This window comes from Microchirus variegatus (assembly GCF_963457635.1).
Source record: "Microchirus variegatus genome assembly, chromosome: 8".
In the NCBI taxonomy this organism is placed as follows: Eukaryota; Metazoa; Chordata; class Actinopteri; order Pleuronectiformes; family Soleidae; genus Microchirus; species Microchirus variegatus.
The window spans coordinates 21,802,566-21,820,653 of record NC_139809.1 but is presented as its reverse complement, the minus strand read 5'-3'; the positions used below and the strand labels follow the sequence as shown (position 1 = coordinate 21,820,653).

General features: G+C 39.3%; 1 protein-coding gene across 1 annotated transcript; it reads left to right on the top strand.

Moving 5' to 3' along the window:
* The first annotated feature begins 194 nt into the window (after positions 1–194).
* On the top strand, positions 195–17,577 carry wash1 (WAS protein family homolog 1). The gene is made up of 11 exons (XM_083894159.1): positions 195–309; positions 2,725–2,865; positions 3,269–3,380; positions 4,106–4,252; positions 8,012–8,148; positions 8,248–8,383; positions 8,464–8,659; positions 12,445–12,621; positions 14,440–14,598; positions 15,678–15,749; positions 17,427–17,577. The coding sequence occupies exons 1-11, from the start codon at positions 302–304 to the stop codon at positions 17,567–17,569; spliced, it is 1,428 nt and encodes a 475-aa protein (XP_083750285.1). The 5' UTR covers positions 195–301; the 3' UTR covers positions 17,570–17,577.
* Positions 17,578–18,088: the final 511 nt, after the last annotated feature.

The window sequence follows — 18,088 nt, the reverse complement described above, 5'->3', positions numbered from 1 at the left end:
AATCCACATCGTTTAGAACATTTCCAAATTCATCCTTTATTTTTGGACTCATTCTGCCCACAATCAAACAAACAAGCACGGCCTCATCGCCAAATACACATAATAAGAAAAAGACGAAGAAGAAGACGATGCCAAAAGAGCTGAAATTTCCGAGGTGTCTGAAAGGCACCACCACTTTTCCGACGCGGTCACGTGTCAGGAAGATGCGGAAGTGCTAGCTGAGTTAGAAGCTCCCACGGTTCAGCTTCTTCTGCACATTATTTCCACTTTTTTAAAAGCTGTGAACAAGTAAACTGTACTCATGGTCAGGTAAGACACGCTATAGGTTTTTTCATGGTTCGTTAAAATGATTGTTTCAATGTGAGTAGGTTGAGTCAGTCAATGAGTGGCTAACTAATTGTCATACATTCTTTTATTTATAATATTTTCGCTAGTAAACTGTTTGTATGTTTATTGGGCTGTTGGCAGTATTAAACGGAGCAATGATGATGAACTCAGGCATATTACAGATAGAAACTGGGTTGAAAAAAACAACAACATCACAGTTACTTTGTATATTTGAGTATCGTCATGTGAGAGTGCGACGTGATAAACATTGGACAAGCGTGTGTCAGCAGTTAAACCGTGAAGCTGAATCTACTGAACATCGGCCACAGCAACAGCTACAACCACAGAGACAACTCATGACTACCAAAAGACACTTAAGGAGACATTAAACCAAGTGTGAAAGACCCAGTGTGTAAGAGTGAGGCGGAATTGTCTTCTTTGAGGTCAAGACCTTCAAGGGACCAAGATGTGAATTCAGACCAAGTGCAGTCCGTATATATGTGATGGCTATATAAATATATAATGTATATAAGTGCTTGCTTATTAACTGGTTTATCTTTTCTTATCTTTTCTAACTGGTAATAATCTAGTAATTGATTATAATCTAGTAAACCAGAGCAAGCCACCATGAGTAGTTATGGCCTGGAAAATTAACATCCGATATGGTCCGTAAACCTTATATATGTCAAATGCTTCAATAAGCATAGGCAACATTCTGTCAAGTGAGATGTCTGTCTGTCACCATCATGTGACCAGGGTGTGAGTGAGGACTGCACATAGGGATGCACCAATCCATTTTTTTCCCCTTCTGATCCGATCCGATACCTGAATTTGGATATCTACCGATACCATTCCGATATCGATGCTCTGTTTGCTTTAATATTATTATCATCATTGTTGATTTTTGAATGTTTGCGGTCCTAAAACACTGTCTCCATGTGGACGGCCCCTTAATCATTGATTTAATTACATATTAACATATGCAACATATTTTATTATTATTTAAAAATATATACCGTAATTTCCGGACTATAAGCCGGTACTGATTTTTCACACGGCTTGGATGACCAGTGGCGAGAAGTCATTCACTGGGGCTGGCTGCATGCGAGGAGCTGCTTTTGCTCGTGTCTGCCGGTGGATCCTGGTGGCGATGGGAGTGGGAGAGACTGTGACTGCCGGAGTCGTTCTGGGGTTGTGTAAACCGTGGGAAAACTGTACCGTTGCATCCCTAGAGTTTGACAGCTCAGAGTTAGTCAACATAGGGCAGGGATGCCAGCGTGAAATTAGACAGGGGGCCAGATTTTTTTCAAGTGAGACCTAGGGGGGCCGAATTACACTTCCGGACTGAAAAGGCCAAACACTAACTCAACAAATGGATAGGTAGGTGATTTGAAATTATTCATGAAGGTCTACACATCAAAAATAAATTGCATTGGCACCAAAATAGCCTCACAATGAGGCCTACAATTACAGCCTAAAGCAGGAGACAGTAACCCTCTAAAAACTTAACATTTTCCTATTCATGCAAGTAGCCTACATTTAAAAATTAGAAATGCAACAAAATAGACTAGGTGCCAACAAAACACATTTCCTTTAAAAAAACACAAGCGTAAACTGTTAATTTTATTATATGTGTTAAAGGCTTGGACATGAAAACACCTCAATGCCTAATTAGGCCAGTTAAAAGATGACTAGTCTACCGTCAGCACTACCGACGCTGCTGAGGATTCCACTGAAAATTAAATACATACCGTAATTTCCGGACTATTGAGCAACAACCCCAGAACGACTCCGTCAGTCACAGTCACAGGGATCCCTGGTCTAAGTGTTTTGTAGTTGGGAATACTGAGGCTGCATTTGAAAGCGTTTATGCAGTATTAATATTTCATTACTTCAATGTTGTGTTTACAATCTCTCAACAAAGCACATATCCCATGTCTAGAGCTGGGCCTTCTCACCACACTGAAAACACACATTTGATCTGAACATTCTAAATAAGTATGTTATTGTTTATGTTTGCATTTGAAGATAGAAATCCATACAATCACAATAATTGTTAACTTCATAAAACCATTTGTGATCTTGACCTGTCGGGATTAAAAAAAACAGGTCCTCTCCTCTATGATAAGATAATGGAGAGTAAAAATATGCCTTCATAAAGTGGTCTTGAGACCAAAACCTGCCTTGAGCACTGAAATCAAAGCTGAAATACCACTATAAATGGACAACAAACTTCTGCAAGCAAACTCCAACGGAAATGGAGTGTTGTCAAAGAGATACACCAGAATTATATAATTAATGCATTAGGTTAATGCATTAAGGGCATTAGCTTATTATCAAGGTCCAATTTTGAGCCTTGTTGTAGCTTCACACAGGGAATGGGTTGATGTTTTTCAGGATGAACCAGAAGCACAGTCTGGAGGGTCAGGTGTACTCGGTGCCTCTCATCCAACCAGACCTGAGGAGAGAGGAGGCTGTCCATCAAATAGCTGATGCAATTCTCTATTTGGACACCATCTCTACGGATATTTTCAGAAGGTAAAACCCTCTCTCACACATAGTCACACATAAGTGTTGCTACTGTTATTTTTACTAATATTTGTGTCTTTTTTTCCCATGGTGGGCACATGACAGACCACACTATTTGCTTTCTTTTCTTTCTAAGACATGAGTGAGGTCACATTGATGACATGATACGTATGATTTAAGTACAATTTTATAAGATGTGCTTGCATTTCTTCTTTTTTTATTTTATTTCTTTATTCTTTATCATATCTACAGAATGATTGAAGACAAAGTACAAAAACAACAAATAAACAAAATGCCAAAAAAAGACCATGTATAACATAAACGACGATTACAGTGCAGTAGTGGTAATCATGTGTGATCCATCTAATGAGGGTGGGGGGGTGTGTGTGTGTGTGCATGCATGTTACTACAGGGTGTCGGAGAGCGTAGAGAAAAATCGGCGGCAGCTGCAGAGCATTACTGACCGGATCAGACTCGCTCAGGCCCGTGTTGACAAAATCAAAGGCAGTAAGAAAGCAACTAAGGTAAAGTATCGTCATTGTACCAGGGTTCCCTCGGTCATGAAATCCATTGTAAAAGTTTTTAAATGATAAGATCTGGAAATGGTTTGGAGTTAAGTTTTAAATTAGGAATGGCCCAATCTGATGACTCTCAGTTGCATGAACAGTGCTAACTTATGTCACATGATACATTTAGTATACATTATGTTCACTTGCAACTGATGTTATCAACCTTATATAGGATGCTAATCTGCACAAATGCCAGGCAAAAGGATTTTTGATCATGTGTGGCTTTCAGTTAAGTATAAATATAAGATACAAAACAGAGTCAACTGTGGATGTTGACTAAGACATTCCATTCCAAAGGCCTATGATAGGGCTTAGCGCATCAATGTAAGCCTAATTACTACCTAATGTCCTATGGTCACTGTCGTGGCTATGAAACTTGAACCATGAAAGTTGTGTAAATTGATATGGAAAAGTTTTGCAATTAATTTGTTGGGAACCCCATTTTAGAAATTATTACAGTGACAAAATCCTTATGGAGTATGAGAAGAGGGTGAGACTGACTGGGTAGTGTAGGAGATTTCAAACTCCCAATGATGGCAGTAATGCAAACATCATTAATGCAAGCTGCTGGTAAACCTAGTATAAGAAAAAGTCAATTCTATATTACTTTTAAGGTTTTTTTTTTGTTTGGTTTTTTTAAAATCAAATTAACAGTACTAACCATTGTCTGTGTGTTTTAGGTTTTTTCCAGTGCCAAGTACCCTGCCCCAGATCGCCTTCAGGACTACTCGTCTATCTTTACTGGTGCCACAGACCCTTCCTCACAAAACCGCCCACGGCAGAGGATACAGAACAAACTTCGACCCTTTGATGAAAAGGCCTTGCAGGTCAGACAAATATTAAAATGAGACTGATTAATCAGTTGGATCATTAACCAAGCTGAATTCTTTTTAACAATTAAAATAGGCCGCTTATTATTTAATTACTATTAATTACTATTTGTGTATGTGTACATATTTTTATTCTCATAAACCTGATAAATGCTTCCAAGTGCACAAATACTTGTTTTCTCCAAAAGTTTATTTTAAGAGTTTAGGTTTTTTTTGATGACAAGTGTCATATATGTAATAATATTTAATGTGTACATTATTATTGTCAAAAAATACACAAGTGAGGGACAGATCATAAGTGTTAAGCAATTTGGTGTCTCGTTTGTTATTTTAAAACTGTTATCTTTTATCAGATAGAAGAAAAAAAGAATGCATATTTTCGATAAATGTACATGTAAAGGAACAATAAAATATAAATGCGCAGTTTTTCAGGAAATGTTTTGGAGCCTACAAATCATAGTGATTATAGTTCATATAAGATGGAGCTTTTTATGTCGCTGACACTGCAGAAACTGCAGGTACTGTAACAGGGTTAAATAGAAGCATGATCAATTTCCATTACATGGCTCTTATCTTCTAGCTGAGGATGCAAACATAGCTCTTTGTGACATACAAGGACAGGAGAGCATGGAGCTAAAATATGTTTTCGCCGGAGTTTGTTTGTTTGTTTGTTTGTCTGTCTGTCTGTCTGTTAGCAACATAACTCGAAAAGTCACGGATGGATTTGGATGAAATTTTCAGTAATGTCCGCAATGGGACCAGGAACAAGTGATGACATTTTGGGCGTGATCCGTGGGGGGTGGGTCTGAGGCGGCCTTGGCGGAGGTCTGCACTCTCCGAGTGCTAATACATATAGACTGACGAGGTAAAGTCCCATGAAGCCACCTGTCTTCTTTACCACAATTAAAAGCTGATTTATTGTCCACCTTAATCCTCGGGGGTCCAGTCCAAAATACTGCGTCTTCCTTCCAGAACCCTGAAATATGATTTTCTTTGAGAAGTTGAGCAGTATGATACTTTGATAACTGGAAAATCATCTTATGTTCCCTTTACAATTTAATATGGTCATAAAACCCAATGCTCCCTGTAGATGAGGCTTATCCTTCTCACATTTAAAATTCATCAGACAGTTTGTTTTACAGGATTGAAGATTAAACATTCAGATTCACAAAGTAGACCACAAATTGTCATACATACAATATGACTGTGAACTATTTACTGTCATTGCAGCAGCACACAAGCAGACTATGAACAATAAATTAACCTCTGATCATCAAGGTAATTAAGAATGGGAGGGTAAAAAATATAACAACAATAAAACCTACACAATCATACGTTATTTGTGTCATATGTTTCAGGAATTGTCACTGAGATTCATTTTTGCATCATGATTGCCTCAAATGCAGAGCACAGTGTTGGGCAAGTTTGCTACCAAGGTTTTGGTCATTTATTTGAAAAAAACATCAAGACGGACACAGCCTGAGGCTACCTTTAATTCTGAAGATCAGTCTTCAAGATGACACATATTCAATTCATTAAATTTACATTATCTCAAGGCACTGTGCACAGTAAGACAAAAACATTTGCAATAGTATAGACAGCAGAGAAGCCCAACAATTCACTCACAATACTAGGCATCAGTGGAGAGAAAAAAAACTCCCTTTTAACAAGAAGAAGTCTGGTTTAACAAGATTTCTTCTTGTTAAAAGGGAGTTTTTCTCTCACATCTTTTTTCTCAAAGATGTGCAGGGGGGAGAAAGGACAAGCGGGAGGTGAGGTAATAAAAGGAGGGAGAGACCAGGAGCAAGTTATCAGTTTAGACAAGACAGTTCTGTTGTCTAACTCCAAGGCCATGGTGATGTCATCTAAAGTGACAATGTGGTCACAGGTTTTTAGGACCGCGTATAATGACCTCAGTTTTGTCTGAGTTTAAAAGTAGAAAGGTACAGGTCACCCAGGACTTAATGACTCTCTGACACATAATTGTCTTTCTAATGACCTTCAACACATTTCATTAGAATCATGAGGACACTCTCTCTGGAATAATTTGCTCTTGGCTACATTTATATTTGTTTTGGGTTACACTGGGCTCGGATTGGCTTCTTACGAGCAAGGCATGGGCATAATAGCTTTATCCTGGTGCCAACCTTGGAGACATGGAGCGATGGTAGCTCAGTGGAAGAGGGAGTCGTCTTTCAACTCGAAGTTTGCGGGTTTGATTCCAGGCAGCGTGTGAGTGGGTATGAAAGATGATTGATAGCTGCACACATACAGTCCGGTCCATAAATATTGGGACATTGACACAATTCTCTTCTTTTCGGGCCTATACACTACTACAATGGATTTGAAATGAAACAAGATGTGCTTTAACTGCACGCTTTTAGCTTTAATTTGAGGGCATTTACATCCAAATGAGGTGAACGGTGTAGGAATTACAACACTTTCTATATGTGCCTCCCACTTTTTAGGGGACCAAAAGTAATGGAACAAACTAAACAATCATTAATCAAACTTTCATTGTTTAATACTTGGTTGCAAATCATTTGTAGTCAATTACAGCCTGAAGTCTGGAAGGCATAGACATCACCAGACACTGGGTTTCATCCCTGGTGATGCTCTGTCAGGCCTCTACTGCAATGGTCTTCAGTTCCTGCTTGTTCTTGGAACCATTTTCCCTTCAGTTTGGTCAGGTGATTGACTTGGCCATTGCATAACATTCCACTTATTTGCCTTAAAAAACTCTTTGGTTGCTTTTACAGTATGCTTTGAGTCATTGTCCATCTGCACTGTGAAGCGCCGTCCAATGAGTTCTGAAGCATTTGGTTGAATATGAGCAGATAATTGCTGGGAATACTTCAGAAATCATATATACCCTCAAATTAAAGCTGAAAGTGTGCAGTTAAAGCACATCTTGTTCGTTTCATTTCAAATCCATTGTAGTGGTGTATAGAGCCAAAAAGAAGAGAATTGTGTCGATGTCCCAATATTTATGGACCTGACTGTAGATGTGCTGTATGGAAGTGTGAGTGAATGTAGTTGTAATTAGTATGTATTAGTATTAGAATGTAATTAGTAGTCCTGAAGACCTAATTTCTGAGAAACTGCTCACGTTTAGGGCTAACATTTGAATTGTGATTAATGTTAGGGTTAGGGTGGTTGACTGATTCTGGTTATGTGGATTATGCTTTGTTGTGGTTGTCCAAATGAATGGAAGTCAATGCAGGGTCCTAAGAAGAATAGCTGTGTAATCCTGTGTCTGTGTGTTCCAGGTATTACAGGGGACCTAAATCTGTTTAGACAGTCACAGTCTTCCTTATGGGGACACAAATCAAGTCCCCACAATATAAATGATTACATTTTAGGGTGGAGACATGTTGTATAGTTACAGTGAGATTAGGTTTAGGCCACTAGTAGTTGATGGTTAAACTTATAGTAAGTCTCCAGGATATTAATGTAAGTCTCGTAAGTAGCGTAATGTTCAGACTGTGTGTGTTTCTGTGCACACTCCATTCAGCACAAGGCCCTGAATTATTTATTGTGAACACTACACTTTTTCCTTCACTCTTCGGAAACTTGATAAAAGCAGCAACGGCCCTGATGATATACAGTGTTTCAGTGTGTTCCACTGGTTGTGGACACACGCGTCTGTGTGTGCAGAAGCACTTTGCTGACATTTGTGATATGAGTTATTCAAGATTAAGCTGACATTTTACAGCTAAATCTGTGGCTGTGTGTGTCTCCTTGTCCCTCTCTCAGGAGAAGTTGATGTATTTCCCAGTGTGTGTGGGAAACAAGAAGAAGTCAGAGGATGAGACAGAGGAGGGACTGGGAAGTCTGCCGCGCAACATTTCATCTGTCAGCTCCCTGTTGCTCTTTAATACCACAGAGAACCTGTAAGTCCACAAAAAATGAATACTAGTAACTGTAAAAACCTAAAACACACTCTATTTCTATAATGTCTTCATGTATCTGGATTTGTGTGGTTTTTTTAGATATAAGAAGTATGTGTTCCTCGATCCTCTGGCGGGAGCAGTGACTAAAACACACACAACTTTGGAGACAGAAAAAGAGGATAAACCGTTTGATGCTCCGTTGTCCATCACAAAGAGAGAACAACTAGAAAGACAAGTACGTCCAACCAAGACACATTATTAATAAGACTTTTTTCATGTTTCTCATTCACTTTGATGATCCATTCTCTCTTTCAGACGGCAGAGAACTATTTTTATGTACCAGACCTGGGAGAAGTGCCTGAGATAGATGTGCCGTCTTACTTGCCTGACCTGCCGGGAATAGCAGATGACCTGTCCTACAGCGCTGACCTCGGGCCCGGCTTTGCTCCCTCAGGACCCACACACAACATCCCTGAACTGCCCTCTTTCACTGATGAGAGCAGTGCACGAGGTACACTCTACACTATATGCTCCTTCTTAAGGAAGACTCACCTGTTTAGACTTTCCTTTGTTTATTCCAATTCTGATAATTCAGCAGCTCTTAAAGTCATAAGAGCTTTAAGAGCCAAATAAACCAAATAAAGTCATACACGGGTCAATGACAAATAAAGCTTCTAAAAAGGTATTTTTAAAAAGTATTTTCAAAAAAGATGTAACACATATTTTTGAGTCCAGAACAATGTGTTTGAACATGTCTCATATATTGAAGACTATTCTGTCCTAACTGTTTTAACACATTTTTTAAAAAAATTTTAACTTCACAAAAAAAAATGTCAGGTGGCACAACCAAATATTTATAAAAAATATATATATACATTCCTAATATTTCTTTTAAAATTAATTATTTGGCAACTATCCCTTAAGGCAATGGTTCTCAACCTTTTTGAGTCGCGACCCCCAATTTAACATACACTGCTGTCCGCAAAACTCTCCGTTGGCATGGGTGTGTCTCCAGACCACTCAGGTTTTTGAACCTGCGCTTGTTAGGTGTCCACCAGAGTGAAGGATCTTGACTGGGTGAGATGCTGTTTTCATTTGTGTAGCGCTTGTGTTGTGCCCCCTACCCCCGTCCTAAACATAAGCGCAAGCTTGTTCGCACTACTATTTAATGTGATGGACACAGCAGCTGCATTCTTGGCTTTATGTTAGACACGGCCATGCGAAGATCACTCTCAACTCTGAGAAGTCGTGATCTGTATTTGTTTTTCATGTGTGTCAGCGCAGAAAAGAGCTTTTCAAAGAGATGTTTGGATGCAAATGGAAACAGTACATCGGTTGCAGCTTTTGACAGTGCTGCGTACTCTGTTGCTACTGACAACCAGAACTCTTCCAGTGCGCATGCCGGGAAAGCAGTCTGTAATGTGCAGTCAGAGGAGAGATCTAGCAGGGTGTCCTGCAGCTCGGTGGAGGTGGTGAAAGTCTGCCGTATCCAGTCATACTTTTCCGGCCCAACCGCTCATCGCCATTCTAACGTATATATATATATATATTTTATTTTTTTATAATTTTTTTTTATTCAAAATTATATTTTTCCAAAATGATTTGGCGACCCCCAGAAATCATCTCACGACCCAAATTGGGGTCGGGACCCTAAGGTTGAGAATGGCTAGGTTAGAGGATAGGGTGGGGACTTCAAAGGTTTTAAAAGAATTCTGAAACAGTGATGTGTCCTTCAGTCATTCTGAGTTAGACAAATCAAAATAGAGGTCTTTAAAAATATAATTTATCTTTAAGGAGTCTGTTGTGGTCCTTTCTGTTACATCTTCAATTTGAGATCTAATGTGTGTTGGCGACTTAGAGTTAAGTTGATGTGCCAAGAGACGCCCTGATTTTTCCCCATGTTCATAATATAACCCACACGATCTCATAATAAGTCGTTCCGTTACAGAGGTAGAGATTAAGTTATACTGAGATTGTAATGATATTCTCTCCTTATGAAGCAAAGGACTCGGCGAGGTGGAATACTTACTATCCAATTGAAATATGGCATCACTTAACTGTTGTTTTTGTCTCTTTCTTTCCCTATTAGGATGAGAAGAATAGGCTATTATTTCTCCCCTAAAATAGGCTTTAAGTGTTTCCCATAGCAGCAATGGGGACACAGAATCCATTTTATGTTTCCAAAAATGTATGGCTATACCAACTGAAGTGCAGAATGTGTTATCTGACAGTAATGTTGTGTTAAAACGCCACTGAGGACTGAGTGGAGATCCAATAATATGGGGGCATGATCTGATTCTACAATAGCAGAATAATCAATCGTCTCCACTGAGTTCAAAAGTTTTTTATCAATAAAAAAATAATCGATCCTCGATGTGTGATGCACACTAGAAAAAAAAAATGTCTTACTGTGGTGATTTAATATCGGCAAGTACCCACACATGCTGCATGGCTGAAAAATTCGGAAAACTTAGAGGCCATTTTAGAGAGAGTCTGCGCTTTAGGTTTGGACCTGTCCAAATTTGGATCCATAACATACAGGTGGGTGTTAAGGTCAGGCAGCTGACAGAACCCAGCACAAATTCAGCATCATCCCAATTAGGAGCTTATATATTCACCTTTAAAACCGGAGTATGAAAAAGTTGCCCAGATACTATAACATAACAGCGTTGTGAATCAGATATAAAGCTTGAATAAGTGAACTGATTTTTTTTATTTTTTATTATTATTATTGCTGTACATCTTGCTTTGGTGTTAAAGCTAGAATGAAATATTTGCCCCACCCAATGCTTCTTCAAGCGCAGTTGATCTGAGTTGCGTAAGTTTGTTTCCTGGAGAAATGCAATATCTGTTTTCAGAGTTTTAATATGGGAGAGTATTTTACATCTTTTAACAGGGCCCTTAAGACCTTTAACTTTCCACAATGTAAACCTCAAGGCTGAGCCAGCCTAATTTGATCTATTAGCCATAGCCACACAGTAGACCTCCAGGTTTGCATAAAGTGAGCCTGTCTCCTTTTACATACAAAACATGTGTCATGCCTCTATCTGACACCATTAAAGTTGGTAATAGTACACGGTGAAATCCAAAAAGTTGATAAACAACAAAAATACAAATAAAATTAAAAGGTCCAGTCTACCCATTTAACTCCAATAAACCACTCCTTTCTCCGCCAAACTAGCAGAACGCAGGATTGGTCTCTCTTCTAAACGCTTCCAAAAACTCACATTCGTTTCCAATAACCTTGGACAGGACAGGACAGGACAGGACAGGACAGGACAGGACAGGACAGGACAGGACAGGACAGGACAGGACAGGACAGGACAGGACAGGACAGGACAGGACAGGACAGTTGAGGACTGTTGAGATGTCCCTCAACTTTTTGGGAGTAGAAGGTCTCAGCATCCGCTGGTCTCTCAAACATCAATGTTTCCCCTCCATAGGTCGCAAGAAGACGCCCAGGGTGGAGTAACCTGAACTGAATTCCCTTCTGATAGAGAGCCACTGTAACGTTCTTGCTGCCCGGGGTATTTTCCTAGTACATTACGCCGTTTTGCCTTGCCCAACGCAGAGCTCGCTCACTGTCTTGAAATCTGTGGAAGGAGACGGGGATGGGTCTGGGTGACTGGCTCTTTTTAGGTTTCTGTGCCAAAGCCCGATGCGCAGTTCGGGCGGCGAAGTAGGTTCCCCATGTTATCTTTCAAAACTGTGGAGACAAATGAAACCATGTCCGAGTCCCCTTTGGTTTCGCTTTCCTCGGGCACATAATAATACCAAGATTTCCTCTTCTCGACCGGTTCCCCGTGTCATCAATGCGAGTTTGTAGAGTTTGTAATTTGGTGATAACTTTCTCAGCCTTAAAAAGGGCAACAAGTTATCGCCTGCTGTGCTCTCCACCGCAGCGACCCTCCTTCCGAGTGTGTCCACCATCTCGTGGAAATTCGCTATAGATGCCTGAATAGGTGCTAAAGATGTTTTAATCAAACCCGCCATGTCCTCTTTGAGATGTTCGCGCTGTTTCTTTATTTCTGTCACCAACATCATTGCAATGTCGTTGCCGTTAGCAGCGGGCACCACGTTAGCTACTTTGCCACTTAGCCTTAGGCTGGGTTTCTTCGTCTCAGATTCTTTCTTTGGCATGTTCCAGCAACCAAAGAAAATTGCAGTAAATGCTGCTTCCCAACCCCCACCAAAAGACCACCAACGATGGCTCTCAGCACTCAGACCTCCATTCTCTCAGAGAGAGGGAGAGAGAAATGATACAAACTAATGTTTTGGTTTCCCCTCTCATTTCAGGATCTCAGTTGCAGCATAATGCTGCACCTCCACCACCGCCTCCTCCGCCTCCACCACCCGAACTGACCATCGCCTCAGCTACTCCCGCAGGAGCTCCGCCTCCTCCACCTCCTCCACCTCCTCCACCCCCTCCTCCTATCAACAGCTCCACAGAGGTCTCTGCAGTGCCCAATTCAGGTATGTAGCATTGTTTGTGTGAAAAATTATTCGAGAAGCAACCAACTTGTTTTCAATGGACCATCCACAAACACAAATAATTAAAGTTAACAAAGACAAACAAACAAAAAAGATGTAAATAATATGAATATGGTAAGAATAATAACAATAATAATAATGATGATAATAAGAAATTAACCAACCATAGGAACTCAGCTGTAAATAAGATGATTCAGTATGATGGATAATTAAAATAAATACATTTGGAAATGAAGAGCAACCAAAGAAAATGTCTTCTAAAGTAAAGAGGTAGACAGTTTCGTGATTCACACATAAGACAATGATGAACAAGATATTTTTTACAGGCAACATCCTACATGCTTGGGGGAAGAGCTGGACAATATAACAATATTATATCTATATAAGATGTGGTCTTAGATATTGGATATTGTCATATCATGATAAGGTATCTATGATGACTTTTCTGTTACATTGATAATCATCATATTTATTATATTGAAATACACTAAATAGTCTAAAATATATTAAAAGAAAGCTCCCATAGAGTGGTCCTATCGCCCATATATGTGAGTTGCATACATTAACTTGTTTTTATGGTCAAAAACCTCCTAGTTTCTGTAAATGAGCCGATAGAAATCTCTCCTCACTGAAGCTCTCATCAGTCATGCTGTTTCAGACTTATCTCACCCCCAGAAGACAGACTGTGTTGTGATTTGCCAGCCAGTGAGGGCTTTCCCAACTGTCTTGTGATTGGCCAATACCTGGAAATGACATAATTAGCACGCCAGCTCTCAGAAGCACAGCTCCCCCCTCTGGAACGATGGATGCACTGCTACACTGGTGGTGATGACATGTATGAAAATAATAATATCCTGCAACCTGCAAGATTGAGAGAAAGAACAAGGTTAATGACAAAGAAGTGTGACAGAGTGAGTGTGTGTGCATCACAGGAATTCCACCTATAGCAGCATAACTAAGAGACGGTCCAGGTTTCCCTGAGCCAGCTCTCACTATAATCTAAAAGGAACGTTTTAAGTCTAACTTTAAATACAGAGAGAGCTGGTTCCACAGGCGAGGAGCATGGTAACTGAAGGCTCTGCCCCCCATTCTGCTCTGACAGACTCTGGGAACCACAAGTAAGCCTGTATTCTGGGACCTTAGTGATCGGTTAGGGTGATAATGTAAGGATGTAACAGGAGGAGGATTTTAAATTGAATTCTAAACTGTACGGGGAGCCAGTTTGCCAGTGTAATAAGCCAGCTACTAACTGAAGTAAAAGGTAATAATAAATATTTTAAGATCATGTATTTACAGATTATTGTCACTCTCCTTTGAGAATCACAAACATGCAACAGCTTTATATGAGATATATCAGGATATAGCTGAAACTATATCGATATAAAAAATATATCGATAGATTTTTAAAATGGGATATGGAATTAGACCGTATCCCAAATATCGGTATAGTTCCTTACAGAGCTTTGAGTTCAATAAATGTACTCCTGTTGTTATACAGTTTATTATTTGAACAGCTGAGGATTTATTCATGAACCAGGTGAAGAAACCTCTGTTTATTATTTATTCATTTGATTTTCCTGTTCAAATGCCAATTTCAATAAAACTACTTGTGACATGTCATATTTGGCTTTCTACTTTGACTGAACATTTCATTTCTCAGCTCTCAATTTGTGGAAAAAATATTGGGATATATATTGTATATCGATATTCATTTATATTGTGGTATACTTGAATTCAGTAAACTTAACAAATTAAAGTGGTGGAACTCTGTAACCCACGTGTGACTCTCCCTGACTGCAGGTGCCACGTCCGGAGCTCCCAGTGAGGTGGTTCAGCAGTCAGACGGCCGCGCCAGTCTGCTGGAGTCCATCCGCAACGCCGGGGGCATCGGCAAAGCCCAGCTGCGCAACGTCAAAGAGCGCAAGATGGAGAAGAAGAAGCAAAAGGAGCAAGAGCAAGGTGACGCGTTTTATTCACCGCCACATGATGCATGATTAGAAAAATAAATCCTTATCACCTAATCACCCTTGAACTCAATTTTAAAATGGTCACTCATCAGAAGTAATTTGGGCTCAATTGTTAATCGATTAATCTGTCTATTATTTTCTCCATTAATCGAATCCATAAAAGTATTTCAGTGTTTCACCTCAAAATGACACTATTTTTTTGTTTGTCCACAAACCAAAATTAACGAGTTTTAATGATTTCTTTGTATGGAGCAAAGAAACCAGAAAATATTCACGTTTAAGAAGCTGAAAAATCAGAAAACTCGTTTTTATTCTAACGTTTTTATTATCACACACAAGTTAAGATGAGACAGATTATCTTTGCTTTTGTGTGGTTGACTGATCATGACCTAACTCTTCCCTTTTGAAAATCGTTTGGCGTGATATATAATTGTGATGCAATAGTGCATTTGATTTGAGATATTATTTATGTACATTATATACAGTTCAGTACTCACTGTATAACAGATGAATACCTTGATTTGGACATGTTTTATGTCAGGTGTATTTCATTATATACTTGATTATTAAAAAAGTAAGTAAAGTCAGTCATTCTGACTATTTGTAATATATTAAAAATATACACAATGTTATTAGTCCTTGCACCAATAGTACAGTATGGTTAATGTTATGTGTATTAGTTTTATGTAGAAAAGAAAGTGACATGATTTGATTTTGTTAAATAAATAGTTTGGACAGGAGGTAGACGTACTCGCAGGAAATGTCATTTACATCTTTTTATTTGAATATTTGATGGTATAATTTGTCAACTATTCAATGCATGTGAACTAATAAAAGTAATGCAGGGTTCAAGTTGTGCTACTGGGATTGTTAATACCCGCTTTGTACTGGAACCCGGGAGGTAGTCGTACTCGCACATGCATGCAGAAAAAAGATGAGAAATGAGTAGATTGCTGGTGATCTGTACAAATGATCCAGATATGACAAAACTAACAAAATGGAAAGGTGAGCAGCAGATGAACCTTTGAGCACTTTCTCTAGTTCCTAATACTGATGGTCTTTGTCTTGCAGCAGTTGGAGCAGCATCGAGCGGTGGAGACTTTATGTCTGACCTCTTCAATAAACTGGCCATGCGAAGGAAAGGTGAGCAAACCTCTACTAATGTCACATGTCAATACGCCTCTATGCTGATGAGGTATTACTTTTCCTTCAAAACTCACAAAGCTCTCTTTCTGAAACGATTTCTCCTATCAAGATATTCTCAGTGATTTCTAGATATAACAATAAATTCGACAAAATCAATTACTCTACCCATCAACTCTACGACTTTAAATGATCATCATCCACCACTCAAGTCAGATAACATTTTAGATACCTGGGTATCAATATTTCCTCCAGGGTGTCACACCTAACACTATTAAATTATACTCCTCTACTTAAGTCAATCGAGGATGACCTCGTATAGTGGACAGGGTTCCCACTCCTTGGTTGACATCAGATTCAAGGAGTTTCCAGGACAAAGTCCCTCAAATTCGAGGACCAAGTATGCTGACACAGCTTAATATGGGAGGCACTGGCGTAGCCAGAAAAAAGACATTAGGTGTGCACCAGTGATAACGTTATGGTCAGACGGTGAGTGTTGTTACCAGTGATAACATCTGAACATTTCAGCCAAATCCGTCCGCGACTTTTCGAGTTATCTTGCTAACAGACAGACAGACAGACAAACAAACGTATAGCTCCTCTCAAATAAATCAATATCAAAGTAATGGGGTCTCTCTCCACTTGACTATCAATTAAAGGCAATAAAAAGCCCAAAAAATATACTTAAATATATATATATGTATATATAACAAAAATAACAAAGTAATGGAAAAAGCAAAAACATACATACACAGACATTGTGTGCCCAATGAGATGAACATAGTGAAATATAACACTCTCATAGAGCCATAACGTATCCACATTACCCATGATCAACAAAGCTATTTAAGCATCTGAACACAACTATTGGGCTTAGCAGCAGAGTAAAGGACACACAAATATTACTGCTTACCTGTGCGCACTGAGCAGCTCTCAATTTAAAGGGCGACGCGGCCTTGAACGCATTTATTATTTCATCAGAGTCCAGTTTCTCCACAATCTCTTTTTCAAACGTGAGCAGCGAGATGCTGTTCAGTCTCTGTGAGCATTGTAGCTCTGCTGGTGGATTTAATCCTGTTGACAACTGTAAACAGACACTCCACAGAGCAACTTGTAGGTTGCCAGGTGCAGGTGTCGCAACAATTTTTTTTGGGTCTGCCAGCTGCCTCTGTGGGTGGCACCGGCACATCCTGGCACACCCGTGGCTACGCCACAGATGGGAGGACAACTTGTAAATGTGTCTTGGTCCACGGCGTCCACTTTTATCGATTTGTCTTTGTAGTTTTCTTTGGTAAGCCAGAGATCTTGGATTTTTCATTTCTCAGGCATCACGTCATTTGCTCTCTCTTGCTTAATGTTACTCGCTCATTGTTCTGCACGGAATCTCACGTCAACAGCAGAGAGAGACATTGGACAGTGTCCACAGCACCACTCGCAATTACGATTAATTTCATTCATCGATTCATCATTCATTCAGACATTTGTTCTGCATAGGCCTACTCTACGTACGACAAGCAATGCAGGGCGCGTTATAACAAAGAAGAGATATTTACCTAAATAGCAATCAAATATTCTTTCTTGTGCAACATTGAAGCACTTTCAATGACCCATGTCTGTTTAGGGTGATTTTCAAAAACTGTAATTCATGTTAAATATTGTGCCCCGTCTTTTCTGCAGGTATATCTGGGAAGGGTCCAGCAGGTGGAGAGTCAGGTGATGCTCCCCTGGGCAACAGCGGAGCATTTGCCAGGATGTCGGATGTTATCCCACCACTTCCTGCACCACAGCCGACAGCAGACGACGAAGACTGGGAGGCCTAGAGCGTGAAGACTTGAAGCACTGATGTAAACTGGGCAGTGTTTTTATTCCCCTCATAATACCACTGATAATGTTAGATATTGATTTGTCCAAGTAGCTAAACCAAACATACTGAAACTCTAATAAACGAATTATATTAATATATTAATTGTAGAACACATTTTCATCAATTAAACAATGAATCAACACTGAAATCACAGAAACATCCTTTAATTAAATCCATCACATTACATAACACTTAACTGCAGGGCTGCAACAATTAATCGAATACTAAACCGATTACCATTTTGATAATCGACTAATTGGTTAAAATAAGCTCACTGATGATTTTTTCTGCTTCTTAAATGTGAATATTTTCTGGTTTATTTGCTCCATATAACAAAGAAATGATAAAACAAAACATTTGAGAACATCATTTCAATTTTTCAACTTTTTCTGACATTTTACAGATTAAACAGTCAATTAATGTTCCATCAATCAGTGTTTTGAATATTTCAAATGTCTGTAAGGGTAAATTAGAA

Excerpts from the sequence above, each read along its gene's own strand:
- wash1 (XM_083894159.1), top strand. Across the intron at positions 2,866-3,268 it reads TCTACGGATATTTTCAGAAG|GGTGTCGGAGAGCGTAGAGA; the intron begins GTAAAACCCTCT and ends ATGTTACTACAG. Across the intron at positions 3,381-4,105 it reads GCAGTAAGAAAGCAACTAAG|GTTTTTTCCAGTGCCAAGTA; the intron begins GTAAAGTATCGT and ends TGTGTGTTTTAG.